The 18,055-nt window shown below is 46.3% G+C and overlaps 1 protein-coding gene across 1 annotated transcript; it reads left to right on the top strand.

Annotated features, from left to right (window-relative positions):
- The first annotated feature begins 6,708 nt into the window (after positions 1 to 6,708).
- On the top strand, positions 6,709 to 12,405 carry LOC118789352 (centriolar coiled-coil protein of 110 kDa-like). Its single transcript, XM_036545738.1, has 9 exons — positions 6,709 to 6,816; positions 8,121 to 9,234; positions 9,504 to 9,628; positions 9,770 to 9,899; positions 10,951 to 11,060; positions 11,153 to 11,269; positions 11,567 to 11,668; positions 12,103 to 12,219; positions 12,325 to 12,405. Exons 1-9 carry the CDS (start codon positions 6,709 to 6,711, stop codon positions 12,403 to 12,405), a joined length of 2,004 nt encoding a protein of 667 aa, XP_036401631.1.
- Positions 12,406 to 18,055: the final 5,650 nt, after the last annotated feature.

The raw sequence follows: 18,055 nt of genomic DNA, 5'->3' as shown, positions 1-18,055 counted from the left end.
CATTTCATTCTTGGAATTTCCTGATATATGTTAGTAATATTAGAAATAATAACAGTAGTAGTAGTAGCAGCAGCAGCAGCAGCTGTGGTAGTAGTGGTAACGTGGTACTGTCTGAAATCTTTCTGAATGCAAATGAAACGACGATAGCACAAGTTTTAGTAATTAAATCGCTTCTTTTTTTGGAGTAGTATGATTTCTTAATATCAGACGCTTCCTGTATTTCCTCCTGCTTAGCTCAGACATTTTGCATTTGTGCGTTGGAAGTCGCTCTGGATAAGAGCGTCTGCTGTCAAAATATGAATATAAAGGTAAATTTCTGGTCATGTGGAATCAATTGTCTGCTGGGTTACCTTTATCAGGAATGAACATTGCTCAGAACTCATCCAGGTGGATGATGATGGCGATCTCCCGTATTATATTAGGAGGTTCTCTCAAACTCAGACTCGCACACCGAGGCTAAAATTCACTGGACAAGTGAGTCCAGTTTTCGTATCTCACTGTGATCATAAATATTGGCAGTTGACATGTGCGCTCGCGGCGAGGGGGCGGGGCCAGCATGGTTGCTAGGAGGCGCCATTGCCGCCGAAAATGATGAAAAAGTGCCACACGAGGCGGGAGGCAATTACAACATTATACAGATGAGTAATCATCAACTGTGAGGATCCCTTTTAAAAACCCACCAGCAATCTCTGTTCTGCCTCTACCCTTGTTTCAAGTCACATCTCTCAAAGAAGTACAGCAGGACGCATAGGTCTAAACGTGACAGCGGGTGCCATAAAGCTGAGGTAAGGCGGCTGCGTTCATGATAGCGAACTAAGCGACTGCAGTTAGTGTGTCATCAGACCTGAAGAAAACGACAGACTCACTTATACATCAGTTTGAGAATGATCTGTGATGTTTAGCTTTACCGTTGATCTTCGCTATCTAGCTAGCAAACCGATTGTCACCAAGATAACAAACATTAGCTGCCGTTATGTAGTTAATGAGCTAGTCAGCCAGCTATGCGTTAAGGTGTATTCACTCAGGGTTGTGTATGTGTCTTTTTTCTGAATGGACTTCAATCATTAAGGCGAGTAATAGCCATTACTACCTAGGTGGCAATATACGGTAACTACTTAACATCTAAGCTTATAAAATTCGGCAGCTAGCTAGCTAGCTAACCTAGCCGAGGGTCTGCCAGTGTATGAAGTATATTGAAGTTTTAAGCGCATTAAGGAAGAATGCTTATGTTGGCGGTATAAAGAAGTTCACGAAATGTCAAGTAAGTTGGCTTATTAGCGAGTCTAGCTAACTACCATGGTAACAGCAAACGAACACACGCACTGATTGCTCGCAGTCTTATATGAGAAATCTAAGGTTAGTTAGATTACAACTGGCTAGCTAAAGTAGCTAGTTAGATTTTCTCTGACGTTATTTAATGTAACTTGCTGAGGTGACCTAACCTCAGTTTTATTAACGTTCGTTAAGATAATGTGAGGTAAAAATTAAGATTGCTGATTAACTTATAGTATACCGTTGTTATTTTAAGGCTAGTTGCGTAATGTAAGACACTTTATTTCAATGAAACGTCTTTAGCCATAACATTAACAGTTGGTAAAACTTCACCGAGCTAGCATGTGACCAAAGGCTGATACACGACGATTTAAGTAGTTGGATAATTAAGTTACAGATAGATTTCCTGTATAGTTGGTTACATTAAATTTACATTTATAGTTACACGGCTTTTTGATGTTTTGTAGTTATCTAGTCTTTGATTGCTGACAAGCGACAGTTGTTTTTGCTTTATATAGCGGTGTCTTGGGCAGGAAGCGCGGCATCTTTTGTTAACACTGATAAAACAAGTCAGCTAATTAGCTAGCTATATTTGAATAACAAACACGAGAAATAGATTAAACGTGACTTTTTGATTTTAATAAACAGTAAGGGTCTCGTTGAAAGCTTGAAACAGTATGTGTTGTGCGTGTTCGAGAATAACTGACGTTAGACAAGTTTCTGGTCAGCGGCCAGCACTTCAATCGTACAGGTGCTATGGCCACATGAGTAAAGACAGATGGCTACCGTGCCTTCTACACTTATTCACACCCCTGAATAAACAATAACAACATGATATGACAGGTAAAACATATATGTACAGGATTATTTTCCCTGCTAAATTAAAAAATGTTATACTGTAATTTTGATATCATTGCGCAGGACGAAGTTATTCCATTTATTCCAGAATAATACATTTTATTCCAGAAATCTCGAGGGTCACTTTTTTCCACACCCCTGTATTTCCTAGATCCTCCTCTATCATGGAATACACTTACAAGATTTTTCATGTTTTATGTGGTTTTATGAGGTTGTGGCACTTCTGAAGGGGATTTTTACCACTCCCACTGGCATAAGTGCTCTAGGTTATTCAGAGTTTCTGGTTTCAATTTGTGATATACTTTCTTAGATTTGAACCACATGTACTACATTGAAGTAATGTCTGGAAAAGGATGGCCAGTTGCAAACATTGACTTTGTTCTTAGATACCAATTTTGTTGTAGATTTTGAGGAAATCCTCACATGTCCATTTTCATCTAAGCTTGAGCTTCTTGGCAGAAGGAACCATGGTTTTAGCCCAGATATCTTGGTATGTTTTGGAGTTCTATCTGAACAAGGGCTCCAGGACCCCTGTGTGTTACTTCCTTGTATGTACTAGGAAGACAAGAAGTGTTGGGGCACCTATATATACTTTCAGAAGCCTCTGTTGAACGTCCAAAATGCAGAGTGTTTGTGTGACATTACGTAAAGCATTACTGAAAGGTGTGAATAAATGTGACACTCCTGTTCTCGGGAATGAAATTTGTTATTTATGAACATTAAGTGCAGTGCTATCAGAATTACTGTATAACATTCTAAAAGCATTTTTAAGAATGAAGAAATCATCCAATATGTTGATGGTATGTATTTTATATTATATATATATTTTTTCTTTTCTAGCATTTCATGTCCCTGTTCAGGTATGGGTATGAATTAATATGGAGGGCACTATCTGTGTGCTTACATCCTACCCCTGCAGTATAGTGAAAACTGTACATCCCTGAGGGCTGTCATGTTTGCATGTAGTGCTGTTGATGTCAGAGTTGTACTGCAGCGGGGGAGTGACAAACAGCTGCTGAGACCACCTCCCTCAGGGGACAACAAGTGTGGTCATGCTGGGTGTGGTCTCAGTTGGGTGTACGAGCCAGGATCCCTGCTGGAAGACCAGCTAACACTGTAGCTTGAGCCGTGAACTTGCCACACACGTTATTATTGCCAACAACACATTATTATTATTGTTATTTTAGGAAGTGCTTTTCTCATACAAAAAAGCAGCACCTACATAGAGATCAGCCAAACTGAGCTACAGTCATCTCATAGAAAGAGAAGGGGGCAAACACGAGCAAAATGCTAATTGGAGCAAAATAAAAAAAAACAAGTAAAAATTCAAAAAAATATATAATAAAAATAACATAGTTTAGGGATTAAATAAAGAAATAAATAAAAAGGAGTTTGGCTGATTAAAAGCTGAGTTAAAGGAGATTAAGAGGCAAATGAGGTGATCAAAACAGCCTTTAGGGTTGTGTATTAAAATCAATGAGATGGATGTAACAAAACAAAATGAGCAAAAGCTAGTCATCTTCTCTCTGCCCACCCATTCGCTCAGAGCTTCGTAATCAAGGAGGCTGATAAAAAACATTCACACTCACATGTTTCTCAGGACTGGTTTTGGTTGAGTCATTTTCTAACTTCTCCTGTTCTGTGCCTGTGGGAAATGCCCTCAGACTCATCCTCACCAGAATAGAGCCACAAGCCACGCTGGTTACTCAGTTTGCTGTGTCTTTGTGGGTTTGGTTACACAGTGTGCCGGGGGCAGACCGCACATGGAGAGCTATGAGGAATTTTGCTCGAAAAGTCTGGCCCGGCTCCAGGCAGAAGGGAGGATGCAGAGGTGCGGCGAGTCCTCCAGCCAGCGTGAGGCGCTGTCCATCATTAGGTTTCACGGAAGGGCTGTGCTTTCTCCTTTGGTAAGGACCGTGGTTGGAAAGATTTGCAGGAAAGGTTGCAAGCAAGTACATGCAAACCCAAAAGTATTATATGTGTTTCTGTGTGCTTGTCTCACTTTCTGTTCTTTTTTACTTGTATAGAAAACACATTCATTCTACATAAGTATCCTTTGTATTGTTAGAAACCGCAGGAAGAGACAAACCCTCAGTGCTGTAGAGCAGCGTTTCCCAAAGCTCTCCTGGAGGACCCCTTGTCCTGCATGTTTTAGATCTCTCCCTGCTCCAACACAGGTGATTTAAATGATCAGTTTGTTTTTAATGATCAACATAACAAGTTGATCATTTGAATCCGCTGTGTTGGAGCAGGGAGAGATCTAAAACATGCAAGACAAGGGGTACTACAAGGGGTACAAGGCCGCTACTTTGATGGATGGCACGCCTACCATCTTAGTTGTAGTGGTGTCAAACACACGGTGTCAGTGACAAACAAGGGCTATTCATCTTGATGTACCTCACTGTACAGTGTGTACGATAGTAGAGTATTATGCAATTCCTTAATTGCCCATCGTGAAGTTTGTAAGAATCCTGTTTTGTGTGTGTGCGTGTCCCTCCTGTGGTTTTGTTTTGTAACTCCGCAGTTGCATGGTAACCGAAGGCAATGCGCAGCAGGGTAGTTATTGTTGGTATGGCAGCTTGTAGTAAGTAGTAGAAGCATGCTAAACCTCACAGATGAGCTCATACACACAAACACGGGGCTCCTTCAGTACGTTCATACGCTAAGGTGTATGGCTAGCAGATCTGAGGGCTGCAGCACTAAGAAAAATCTGAGGAGTGCACATTGTGGTTAAAACCAAGGAGAACCAGCAAAGATTCACAAGAGGTAACTGCCTGTGCATAGTATACATTTTGCATTAGCAAAATATACAAACAAACCTGTTTCTGATTTGGACGAGTCAGCTCATAAGAAAACATAAGAAAATGTAAACGTAATTATATGGCTATGATTTGTACATCTGTGTAACTACATGTTTAGAACCAGCCATTTTTTTCCCAGAATGAAGATACTAACATTGATTTACAACCTGTTATTTTGTGGGTTCAGAGATTTCATATTACAAAGTACATTTTACACTTTATGAGTATATGTTTCTCAGTTAGAGATATCTTGTGCTGGTTTAATTATTTTATTTGAGTCTGAAATGTGTGCATTGTGTGTGTATCTCCTTTCTGTTGAACAATATGGCTACAATAGATTGACTATTGCCAGCTGTGATATTAATTATTATATTCTAGACAAGTGTTGGGTAAAAGATGGCTTTAAAATATATAGCTGTTAGAGGTTACAGTATTTATGTTCGGTAAAGAATTGTTGTAAAGATGCAAAAGAAAATTTACTGGACCTCAGGTTGATCAACACAAAGTAAGGTGCTTTTGGAAACTCCAACCTTCATCAGTCACATTATGAAAAAAAGTATGTTTGTCCACTCAGCAGTGGTGTTTGTATGGTTATGAGACAGGTAAGTTGTATCTGCAATGCTTCATGGGAAAATAAAGAAGAGGATTAGTGTTAGCATTAATTGTGTCTCGTGAAACAGAATTTACCTGGGCTTATGAGCAAGGAATGAGTGTTTTTGGAAAGAGGGGGGCATAAGGGAGAGTGTGTTTATTGCAGTGTGTGTTTATGATGTCAGTGAGGTCCAATCACTGATTGCGTTTGGAGAGGGTTATTTTCAACCCCATCCTGAACGTGTCTGGCCAGGGATTTAGTGTCCAGAGAGAGGGGCCCCGGGGCCCAGTCTGGAAAGTTCCAGTTTGTACACAGGTGGAGGGTGGTCACTGGGAAAGAAGGTTAGCCTGGCTTGTTAACCCAAGCGTGAGTTTGCATTCAGACCTGTTAATCACAGGGTCTCAGATTACCAAGGGGGATTTTCCATCATAAACAAAAATAAAAAACCAAGCCATAAGCCATGCAGTAATGTTAAAAAAAAACAAAGATCTCCCAGACGATGCCCTAGAATTCAACAACTGAACCAAAACATATTTTTCTCACGGAGTAACATGAATAGGAAGGTCCTTCTGACACTCAAAACCCTACAGTTTCTCACTAGATCTCTGCCAAGAGTTCCTCAAATATTCCTTCCCACAACCCGTACACTCCTACCCCCCTCCCTGCTCTGTGTGTCAGGTTAATTGGGCGAAAGTAATTTTCACACTGCAAAACTGTTTTTAGTAGAATTGTAGCTGACCTGCAGCCTGAAGCATAAAGCAATACGGTTCAAAGCGAATGGAAATGGCACTGAGTCTATTTGTGTGTGTGTGTGTGTGTGTGTCCGTGCGTGTGTGTGTCCGTGCGTGTGTGTGTCCGTGCGTGTGTGTGTCCGTGCGTGTGTGTGTCCGTGCGTGTGTGTGTGTGTCCGTGCGTGTGTGTGTCCGTGTGTGTGTGTCCGTGTGTGTGCGTGTGTCTGTGTGTGTGTGTCTATGCGTGTGTGTGTCCGTGTGTGTGTGTGTCCGTGTGTGTGTGTGTCCGTGCGTGCGTGTGTGTCCGTGCGTGTGTGTGTCCGTGTGTGTGTGTGTCCGTGCGTGTGTGTGTCCGTGCGTGTGTGTGTCCGTGCGTGTGTGTGTCCGTGCGTGTGTGTGTCCATGTGCGTGCGCACATTTGCGTTGTCAGCTGAGCGTGGATCAGCGCAGGGAGATGACGCAGTACAGGCAGAGAGCTGTGCAGCTGGAGGCAGACAGGCAGAGTCTGCGGGGGCAGAGCAGACTGCTGGCCCGGGTTCAGGACATCATAGACAGCATGCAGGTGAGTCCTCCACACACCTTTTCCGCTGCCATCGAGTCACAGGTAACAGGGCTTTGTTTGTGCTTTGCCTGCTCGACCTTCCCCGTGCCCACAAATGCTCATTCAGTGCATCTATACTCTACACTACCTTTATATTTCTTGAGTATGGAAGTGAGTCACCCAACTGTTTATGTGGATATGAATGCACCGCCCCAGTTTTAAATTGTGCTGAAGAGGACCCGTCTATAAATCTGGATTTCAGGGATTTACAATACCACTCAGGTTGTCAAAAGGAGGGCTTTCTTAATTAAGTTCTTTTTAAAAAGCAAACCTGAGTGCTCCGTGGCTGTAAGAATAACATCCAGCCATGCTGAGTAGCTGTCAGTATTTTATTGATGGTTGCAGCATGTCTGGAGAAAACCATGCTGGAATCAGAAACTACAGGTGAAAACCCTTTTCTGAGTCTGTAGTGCAGTTACTTGGCTACCCTCTGTACTGGCTTTGCAAAACGCGTTGAAGTCTCGGGTGAAAAGTGGATTTAAAATTACCCAACCACTTCTGGGCCACTTGTTATGGCAGGCGCAGGAGTAGGAGGAAGGAGGTAAGGGCAGCTTTTCTGCGTAACACATCAGCAAAAGTTAATGTCACGCTGGAGTCCTCTTGTAACCATGGGGACGCATGGTGTCAGATTATAAGCTTCAACAGACAGACATACACACGCGTTCACTGTTTTTACTCCAGCTTGTGTGTGAACGCCCGCCCCTGTCCGTTTTGTCACAGTGGCCTACTTGCTTTCTGTGTCATCATAAAGGCCTCAGCTCTCTAATTCTCCCTCTGTGCCTGGTGAAGTTTGAAGGTTTTAGTGTAGCTTCATCTGAGCCCACCTTCCAGGTGGGATAGTGTAGACCTTGCTCACTTCGCATGTGCTTGGAGACAGCAAGCCATTACGCGTCAGTGTTGTGAGCCTCCTCTCCTTTTTCTGTGGGCCCCGTTGCTGCTGACAACAGCGCTACCTGTGTACGCACGCTCTCACTTCTCCCACTTGCTTTACGTTACGAATTTAAAGACTTTTAAAGGTTTTTTAAAGATGCATTTGCTCAAGTGTCCGCACAACTTGTATTGTGTGGGTAATTTCATGAGTTTTGAGTCGAGTACCTTGAACTGAACTGAGCGGCAATAGTACCCTTACAGTGTAAAATCTCTGATTACGCAGTGTTAAATTTTCAAACCAATCCAATTCAGTGTTTTTATTAACTAATGTAGTAGTCAGTAGACGTTTTGTAAAGGAAACTTGTTTGACGTATGTCTGTCTCTTTGTTCTGCAGGTACGCAAGCGGGCGATAGACTCGGAGGACACAGCCCCGACCTCCTGCTTCCCCAAAAAACCTGAGCAAAAGAACGGCCTTGCCCTGCTGCCCAACATGTCCAGCCCTCCCCGGGGGGGCGGGGCGGCGGGAGGCGCTAACGGGGGCCTGCCCCCGGAGTGGGGGAGCCCCCCGTTCCCGAACGGGACGGGAGAGGGGGCGGAGGCGCGCGGGGAGGGCGACGAGGGCGGCGGCCGGCTGAGCCTGCAGGTGGTGCTGAAGAGGTCCCGGGAGTGTCTGGAGAGGGAGCAGAGCCGCCGGGGCTCATGGGGGAGCTGCAGGAGCGCGCCCGCCACGCCGGGCGATAGCCTCTCCGACAAGGAGAACGAGGACGGCCGCAGTCCTGCCCCCCGCCCGCCCGGGCCCGCCGACTCCACGGACTCGCTCTACGGCTGCACCCCGCGCAGCCTGACCGGGTCCTACGCTCAGCTGCCCAGCCCCGAGCCCAGCCTGAGCCCCCGCCCCCACCGCCGCAGGCCCCGCCCTGTCTCCGCCGGCAACATCCTCATCTCCTGCCCCGTGAGCGCCGCGGAGCTCAGCCCGGGGGGGTCGGGGAGGGGCCGGGAGGGGGGCGCACGAGCGGACGGAGGGGCGCTGGTGGACGACGTGTCCCCAGAAAAGAGGTCCCCTGATGGCCATTCTCCTGCGGGCTCTCTGCCCTCTACAGGCAGCGACAGAAATAGCAGCCATTCAGTCCCCAGCCCGGTCGGTGACCCGGCCACCCCAGTGAGTACTTCTGTCCGGAGCGCAGCCGAACACGACAGCTTTTCCCCCAGCCTCCTCAGGCGGTCCCACACCCTAGACAGTCCCCCGCCCCCCTCCCAGTCAGGACCCCCTCTGGGTCAGAGCATGGAGAAGGCCCTGCACCTCCCGGGCGGCATGCCCCCGCAGTCAGCCAGCCGCCGCTCACCGCCCGCGGCCCTCAACCAGTCCTACGACGTGGAGAGCCCCTCGCCGACGCTGCAGCGGCCCCACGTCACCTCCGGCCCCAGCCCCGGCCACGCCAAACACGGCTCCCCCGAGGGGCAGCTCACGCCCCTGTCAGCACCCTCGAGGGAGCAGCACAGGCCCACGGGTGAGTAGCGTGTGCATGGAAACAGCTGGCAGCTCATCCGTCTGTGCGCACCTCTCGATCTGTCTGTCCCTACTGGTAGCGGTGTATGTACAGAGACATAATTATAGACAGCCTTTATGCATCTGACTCTGCTTGCATCCAGTGTTTCTCAGTTTGTGGGTGTCTATGTCTCTGTGTTACAACAAGTGCAAATTTGTTAGCACAGTTTGTAGAGTGTAGTTGTATGTTGTATGCATTATTGTGTGTGTGCGTGTGTGTATGTGTTACAGAGGAGGAGGTGCAGTGGCAGGTCCAGGCCCTGGAGGAGGTGCGGCGGCGGATGGCGGAGGAGCACGCTCAGCAGCTGTCCCTCCTCATCGCCGAGCAGGAGAGGGAACACCAGCGCCTCCGACAGGTCAGCCCATGCAACAGCACCGTGCACACATGAAACACAGGCAGCACAAAGGCATGGAAAGGACGAACTGTAGCTTGAACACGCTCCTGTCTGTCTGAGTACACAGCCTGACTCTGTCTCTGTTCCCCTGTGATGGTGCAGGCACTGCAGGAGAAAGAGTGGAGGCTGAGAGAGCAGGAAGGTGACCAGGCCCCTGACTGGAGGGCCCAGAGTGTCAGCTGCCCCTCCCTGAGCCCCACAGAAAGTTCTGGACAGAACGTGCACAGTACTGGTACCGCACATATTGCAGTTAATTCCATTCCAGCACTGAAACACATTTTATACTGCAAACAATGCTGAATACAATTAAGCACACAAATAGCTTCTTCAGTTCCATGTACTAAAACACTCTGCAGTGCTTTCCCACCACATGGCAGATGTGTCAGCTGTGTCACATGGAGCAGTGATGTCACACATGATGTCATTAGCCCGGGAGCTGACAGGTTTCTTCACACGGCTCCAGAATCCCATTCTGCAGTTACATATGCATGACATTACATTATGTTGAATTACATTGCATTACATTCATTTAGCAGACGCTCTTATCCAGAGCGACTTCCGTCACAAGAGAACATGAGCTTATCCAAGTTACATGAGCAACAGTGTCAGACCAGGCTAAGAACACTCCCAGACCATTGAGAGTGAACGCAACACCATTCAAAACCACCACAAGTTGTGCTAATCTGAAACTATACAGCCTAAAAAAGTAAGGGAAGTCAGATACACCCACTACCATATATGTCAGATCACAATATTCAGAACATATCACGATACTACAAGTAATCACTCAAAGTGACACTCTGCTTTCCTTGAATGCAGCTAAATTTGCACTCGCTCTGGCCTGGTCTGCAGTAGTAGATTCATTTGCATGCATTCTAACGAGCAGAATAGCTGGGACAGATATATTAAAAAGAACTTACAAACAGCTAGGCATAAACACATTTTCATGCCCCAGAAATGTCCCAGCCTTAGTCACTACGTTAAGCATGGCCTGTGCTCACACAAGCACCACACAAGAGCTGACAGACACCACAGACCGGGACTATTGGGACTACTTCTCAGCAGACTCAGAGATCAGATCTGGAGGAAGTGTGACGGAGTGCTGTCACCACGGTTGAGTATGCGCTCTGACTGCCATACTAACGAGCCAGGCTCTTTGGCAGCGCGGTCAAAGACGCATGTTTGGTACTCCGTAGACCCGGGTTCGAGGCCGGGTGGAGTGACTGCTCTCGCCCTTTGCTACAGGAAGTAAGGTGTTATTTCTCCCTCCCACCCTCCTCTAGGTTTCCCCTCTGTGGTCGGCCCGAGTGCACCCTCACCCGCTGTCCAGCCCACCCTCTCCCTGTGGGGACCTTCCTGGGGGACGGGCAAGCCCCCGGGGAGAGCGAACCAGGTGAGCGTGAGCTCGTGTACCTGGTTACCCTGTCTGTACGCATGGGATTGTGTGTAACCAGATGTCTCCTGCGTCTGCCCTGCTCCTCTAAGGTGGTGACCCCAGAGCTGCAGGGGGCGCTGTGTCGCCTTGGTGCTCTGGCGCGCGGATTTCTCACCCGCAGGCTGCTGAAGACGGAGAAGCTCAAACACCTGCGGCAGACCATACTGGTGGGGGGTTACACGTGCCCTCACACACACACACATACACACACACACACACCCATACACACGTCCACACACATACACACATCTATACACAAGCCCCCAAACACACACACAAATGAATGGTCGCATGCATATGTCCACACGCAACCACAGACAAACACACACACACATCTTGGAACATGGAATACTTATCCTTAGACTATGCCCATTCCATTTGAACCTCACTGTTGTATGTCCTGTGTGTGTGTGTGTGTGTGTGTGTGTGTGTGTGTGTGTGTGTGTGTGTGTGTGTGTGATCAGGACACACAGGAGTTCATCCGCTCGTTCCAGACTGAAGCCCCTCAGAAGAGGGGATCCCTCTCAGCACAAGACAACGCCCTGCAGGACAGAGTCAGAGCTCAGGTAACTAGGCAACGCTCTTGCTCACACTACACCCTCCCACCTACACTGTCACACTACACATTTCCCTCACACATAGCCCTACACAGCGTATCTCCCTGCAGGAGAGAGGGCCAGAACTACAGGTTGTCTTGTTCAGTGTGTGTATGTGTCTGTCTGTCTCTCAGCTGTAGGCTTCCCTGTTTAATGTGTGTGTGTCTGTCTGTCTCTCAGCTATAGGCTTCCCTGTTTAATGTGTGTCTCTGACTGTCTCTCAGCTATAGGCTTCCCTGTTTAATGTGTGTCTCTGTCTCTCAGCTGTAGGCTTCCCTGTTTAATGTGTATGTGTCTGTCTGTCTCTCAGCTGTAGGCTTCCCTGTTCAGGGTGTGTGTGTCTCTGACTGTCTCTCAGCTGTAGGCTTCCCTGTTTAATGTGTGTGTGTCTGTCTGTCTCTCAGCTGCGAGCTGCCCTGTTCGACGTGCACGACATCTTCTTCGTGATGCCGACGGAAGAGAGGCTGGCCCTGCTGCAGCAGGACAGAGAGCTGCGGGCGGAGAGGAAGCTCAGAGAGATGGTAAAGCACTTGCCCTGTTAATTCACTCTCTCAGCGTGCACCTGCCAAATTTAAAGACACTTCATCTGAGGCTGTGGTCTCTGTGTCTGTGCTGGGGGGGGGCAGGAGAAAGCCAAGAGCCCCCGGGAGAGGGCCATACTCTCAGCCGCCACCCAGAGGTCACTGGAGAGTAAGAGGCAAAGGTGAGTTTTTGCAGTTTCACTGTGTCATCTTTTAATTTCATGAGCAACATGTGTAATGCAGGTAACTGACCGTGTTGCTGCCTTTTTTATATTTACCTCTTCAGATTCGGGAGCGCCTTAGGACAGGGCAAGAGGATACAGCCGAGGACACAGGGAACGAGTCCCTCCATGAACAGGTGCACCCTTACGCACACACGCACACACACACACACACGCACACACAGGAAGTCTACTGAACCACAGGAGAAAATACAGAGGGGTGCAATTGCAATCCACAGGGATGCACAAAAGTTATAAATACTATGTAGACATCAGGATAAAAGGAGACAGCTGGGGGTGCACTGAGGTCCATCTGGGGGTGCAGTGCACCCCTAAGCACCCCCATAGCGCTGGGCCTGCTCTGGAGTGCTTGATGAACTGAATACCGAACCAGATGTCAGCTGGCCTCTTCCTGCTTTTCTCTCCCACAGGGTGCTACAGCCCAAGCAGGGCCAGAACTCGTCTGTCCCGGGGCAGATGCTGAGGAAAGGGTGAGCTCTCCGTCTACGAAATGAAAAGCGCTCGCCTCTCTGATTGGCTGGCCGGTTTGCAACGTAAAACCCTGTCGCTCTTTTCCCGCCTTAGGGATCCACACAGGAAGACCGTGGAAGACCGCGTGAAGCACTCGGATTGCCTGAAGAAGCAACTGTCACTGGGGTAACATCGGGACCACGCCTCCCCCTGCCCCATGCCGTCTCGCTCCAGCCACACCCACCCTCGACGGCACTCTGACCCCCTGCCCCAGCTCTCTCTCACGCCAAGATCATATGCTGACAATCGCCTTGCCAACGCTTTACCGTTCACTCGACCTCCCATACCAAGGTCAGGCACAAACGCCAAAACCTCCAAACATCCAGTGCCAATACTGACCCCCCCACTGGCTACCAAGTCGATCCCCACACTACTCACCAGGGGGAGCGAGATGAGCCTGACCCCCACCAGGACACCCCAGCCAGGATGTGCCCCCCTGACAGCCAGGAGGCCAGTGGTGGAGTATCAAATTCCCACTATTACAGAAAGATAATTTACACTTTCACTTAGTGAGTTCCACTCTCTCCCTAACCCCAAGGCTCAGGTATTGCTACATATGCATACAGTATACATGTTTAGCCAAGATAGGAGGCGGCCTCTTCAGTTTTCATGTTATGACAAATTCAAGAGAGACCCTAGCTGAATGTTCAGAGCTTCAGGAAAGGAAAACGCAGGCTATTACTGAGGACAGGCCTGCTTTGATGCCTGCTGATTGGCTCGTGTCAGCCCCCGGGGGGTGGAGCCGTGTTGGCGTGCCTGCGTGTGCACCACGCAGAGACAGTCCTGTCACCTCAGGCACTCTGACACCCATAACCAAATCGGATGGGCTATGCCTGCCGAGCTGCCGCAGTCCAAGCATCTTGCTGGCACATGTGGTCTTGTACTAAAACTTTTGTGGCCACTTTTTCCGCTCTTTTCTCCCACTCCCCTGCGAGCACCCTTTACCAGTTGGGGCCCCCGTTCCACACACACACACACACACACACGCTTAACTTAAACCCATCATTTCTGTGTCATCCTACTGTAGCAATGTAATGTTGTTCCTGCAGCAATAGAGATGCTGTGAGAATGTCACATTCTATTGTCAGGTCTGTTTTTGTTTTGACCAGACCATCCTGTTCTTCATTAAGGGCTTTCTTTCCTCATAGGCATGTTGTTGCCATACAGTAATGGCCTTTCTTTGTGCAGGGGTTAAAAACTCCATTTAAAGTATCCCTGACGGTAGATGCGGAAACTTGATAAAATATATCATCCCTTTTTGAAGTTTAACTTAAACTACTCCTGTCTTTTACCCTTCATGTTTGTCTGTATGTAGCATGTGTGATGAGGTGAAAAGTGTTCTGGCCTGCAGAGCTAGTTTACTGACTGAAAACTGGATTAATGCTTAGTACTCACCTGGATGTACAGTATGTGCCCTGTTGTTTTGCTTTGCTTTATTTAAAGGAATTTATCGAACAACATGAATGGCATAATTTGAATATGTGAGTGGTATAAGCTATGGACATGAGCAAACACAAACTGTACCGATCCATGAGAAAGAAGATTTGCAGAAATGACCTCTTCAGCACAAGGACAAGTAGGCCTAACCCCAGTCCTGTATGGAAGATGGCAGCGTTGGGCTGCCATGCTTTACCGCACTACAGCCACCTGCTGGCAATGTGGAGTACTGCGGCTTCTCCATGTTCAATGTCCCAGCCCACTAGTGCAGGTACAACTTGAAATGTGTGTTTGCAAGCCACCACACTATTCATTACAGCGACGTTGTGAAGGTCATTTATAATCTTTTCTTTTCACAGAATATTGATTAGACTGGTTGTCTGTTGCATTCAGCTTTTCAAGTTTAGCATATTTATTTATTCCTGTATATAAAAATGTTGTATTAAAAATTGTATCAATGGTAATAAACAAAATTAGTTTTTAATGAATGCTGTGGACAGTTTTGTAGTGTTGATAGAAATTATTTAATATGAAATGATGACCCTTCCCAAATTCATGTACAATTTAAAGTGGAAGTATCTCTGAATATTAACTGAATTTGTTGATGTTTTTCACAGATGAAGTGATGAATCATTTCAATCCATTCTCATCATTTCATTGCCCCATTTCCGACTGTCTGTCACACCTTCTTCTCTCCAATCAATTTCGTCTGGTTTTTCTCTTGCTTGTGCTCCTCCTCATCCTCTGCTGGTACAAAATGTTTTGCGTTCTGTCTTTTCACATTAAAACGAATTTTTTTTTTTAATATATACAGAATTTTTACAGGAAACCCATTTTCAAGACCGAAAACCCCCAGATGTTATTCATGCAAACTTAAGACAGCATAGGAGATGTTTATAGAATAAAAAAAGAAAAAAGAGAGTATATGTATATGTCACACATCCCTTAAAAACAAGAACTCATGCCTTTCTATTCACTCAACATACAAAGCAGGTCAGCATTAGCTCTAGCTGGTTAAACTGCCATTTCGCAACACAAAAATGTCAGGTGTTAGTGACACAAATTTCATACAAAGTGCCATAGATATGCAACAGCAATGATAAAGAGAAGAAGAATTCATTGCTAGGACCTGGCCAATCAACAGTAAACACCCAATAAAGTCAAATGTCAGGCAATACCAAAATCTGCAAACTAATTACAACAATGACTTTCCTGCCCTGAGAACTGTCAGTGAGGTGGAGTATACCGATTTATTTGGGAGTGAGGGAAACCAAGGCATGGATCAGTGATAAACCTTCAGTTAAACAGTGAAAAACGGAGATGACAGAGGTGGGTATATCCATCAAGACCTTACCCTTTGTCAAATAAAGATATTAAAACTAAAAAGGGGAAGATCGTTGAGCAAATAACACAGTGGAAATGAATCGGTGAAAAACTAATATAAAGAAAAATTATTCCCTCGAGAGAAACGTTAGGGGAAACAGATTTTAAACCAAACTAAAAAGCTGGAAAACCTATTTTCAGATGACAAAGGAAAGTGTGGTGGAATCCTTTGAAAAGATCTTGTCAGAGTACGGATTGCAACACATATTGTTAAGTACAAATTACAAATTATTTGCAAAACTTAAAAAATACAATTGACATCTAGTATGCAAACGTTAATTAAATTCATAAAATAAAATGAAAATAATATTAAATACCTTCTCAGTAAAGTATACAACATTCTTCAAAATGGGCTGAAAAAGGAAGTTATCACAAAATCTGAGATCTTAGTACTCTGAACAGAGGAATGGGAAGAAATTTACACTGGTGCACACAATAAAAATCCCAATACTGGAGGGAATACTCATGGAAAACCTTTATAAGTAGCATGAAAATTATAGTGTATACTGGATGTATACTGGATCAGATTCTCTTAAATGTTTCCCACACTTACAAAACAAAGATGGTTTCTACTTAGTGAATTCGCTGAGCATCCTTTAAGACTGCTATGTGACTGAAACTCTTCCCACACTCCATGTACAACTATTGATTCTCTCCTGTGTAAACATCCTGATGATACAGAGGGCTTCCACATTGATTGTAGTGTCTTCCACAGTCTGCACAAAAATATCGTCTCATCTGTATGAATTTGCTTATGTGATTTAAGCTTTTCCGCAACTATTTGAAAACAACCCATGTTATCTGCCAAGAATTACCAGGAGCTGACAGTGGTGACCAAAACAAAGCCATCTCTGGCACCTGTCAATTCCCTCGGCCACCTGCAAGGTACTCACATTACACTGGGAGGATGTGCCTATCCTCAGTTAGGTGTCCGCCTCCTGATGCATTGTGGGATTTCTAGTGTGAACAGCAGTTGTATTGACCTGTGCATCAATCTGAGGATTGCATGTGTCTTGGCACGAAAAGGATTTCTCTCCAAAGTCAATTTTCTGACGATGTTTTAAATATGATTAATGAATGAAACTCTTACCACACTCCAGACTGCAGTGGAGGACTCTCTTGTGTGAATTTGCTGGTGTATTTTCAGCTTATACGAGTTAATGAAACTCTTGTCACACTCCGTACACTGGTAAGGTTTTTCTCCTGTGTGAATCTTCTGGTGATGTTTCAGATTTCCAGATGTACTAAAGCCTTTCCCACACTCTGCGCACACGTACGGTTTCTCACCCGTATGACGTCGTTCGTGCCGCTTGAAATCCGAAAAGGTGACGAAACATTTGCCGCACTCGCCGCACGAGAAGGGTTTCTCTCCTGTGTGAATCATCTCGTGGCGTTTTAACTTTGCGGTAAATTTGAAACTCTTGCCACACTCTATGCACTTGTACGGTCTCTCCGCTGCGTGATTTCTCTGATGCAATTTAAGATTGCCGTAGTTGTTAAAGGTTTTTCCACACTCTTCACAAAGGTACGGTTTCTCGTTTGCATGAATTAGTCGATGGTCACTCAGCGATCCCGAGGACATGAAACGTTTGCCACACTCACTGCATGAGAAGGGCTTCTCTCCCGTGTGAAGCCTCCGGTGGCGATGCAACCCTGACGACCATTTGAAACTCTTCTCACACTCTACACACTGATAAAGTTTATCTCCAGTGTGCGTTCTCTTGTGCCTTTTTAAGTGTGATGAAGACGTGAAAATTTCCCCACATTCCTTGCACTGGTAACGCTTTTCTCTTCTGTGAACGTTTTTATGTCTTTCAAGGTGTGCTGAATTTTTGAAACTTTTCCCACACTCTGCACATGAGTACATTGTACGGCGTGCATGGGTCTCCTGGTGTCTTTTCAAACCTTTCAATCCGCGAAAACACTTCGCACACTCACTGCATGAAAACGAATTCCCCCCAGTGTGAATTTCCATATGCCTGTTTAAATTGCTCAGCTGAGCGAAAGCTTTCCCGCACTCACCGCAACAGTACGGTTTCTCCCCAGTGTGAATTCGCAGATGCGTTTTCAACAAGCTGGAGAAAGCAAAACGCCTCCCGCACTCGCCGCACGAAAACGGTTTCTCCCCGGTGTGAATCTGCGTGTGCGTTTTTAACGTGCTGACGAGAGCAAAGCATTTGCCGCACTCGCTGCAACAGTGTGGTTTCTCTCCGGTGTGAGTTTTCAGGTGCGATTTTAACCCGCTCAAGTGAGTGAAACGTTTC

The sequence above is a fragment of the Megalops cyprinoides genome, chromosome 1 (assembly GCF_013368585.1).
Source record: "Megalops cyprinoides isolate fMegCyp1 chromosome 1, fMegCyp1.pri, whole genome shotgun sequence".
NCBI lineage: Eukaryota > Metazoa > Chordata > Actinopteri > Elopiformes > Megalopidae > Megalops > Megalops cyprinoides.
Note: the sequence above shows the minus strand (reverse complement) of the source record. Positions and strands in the feature narration are given on the sequence as shown.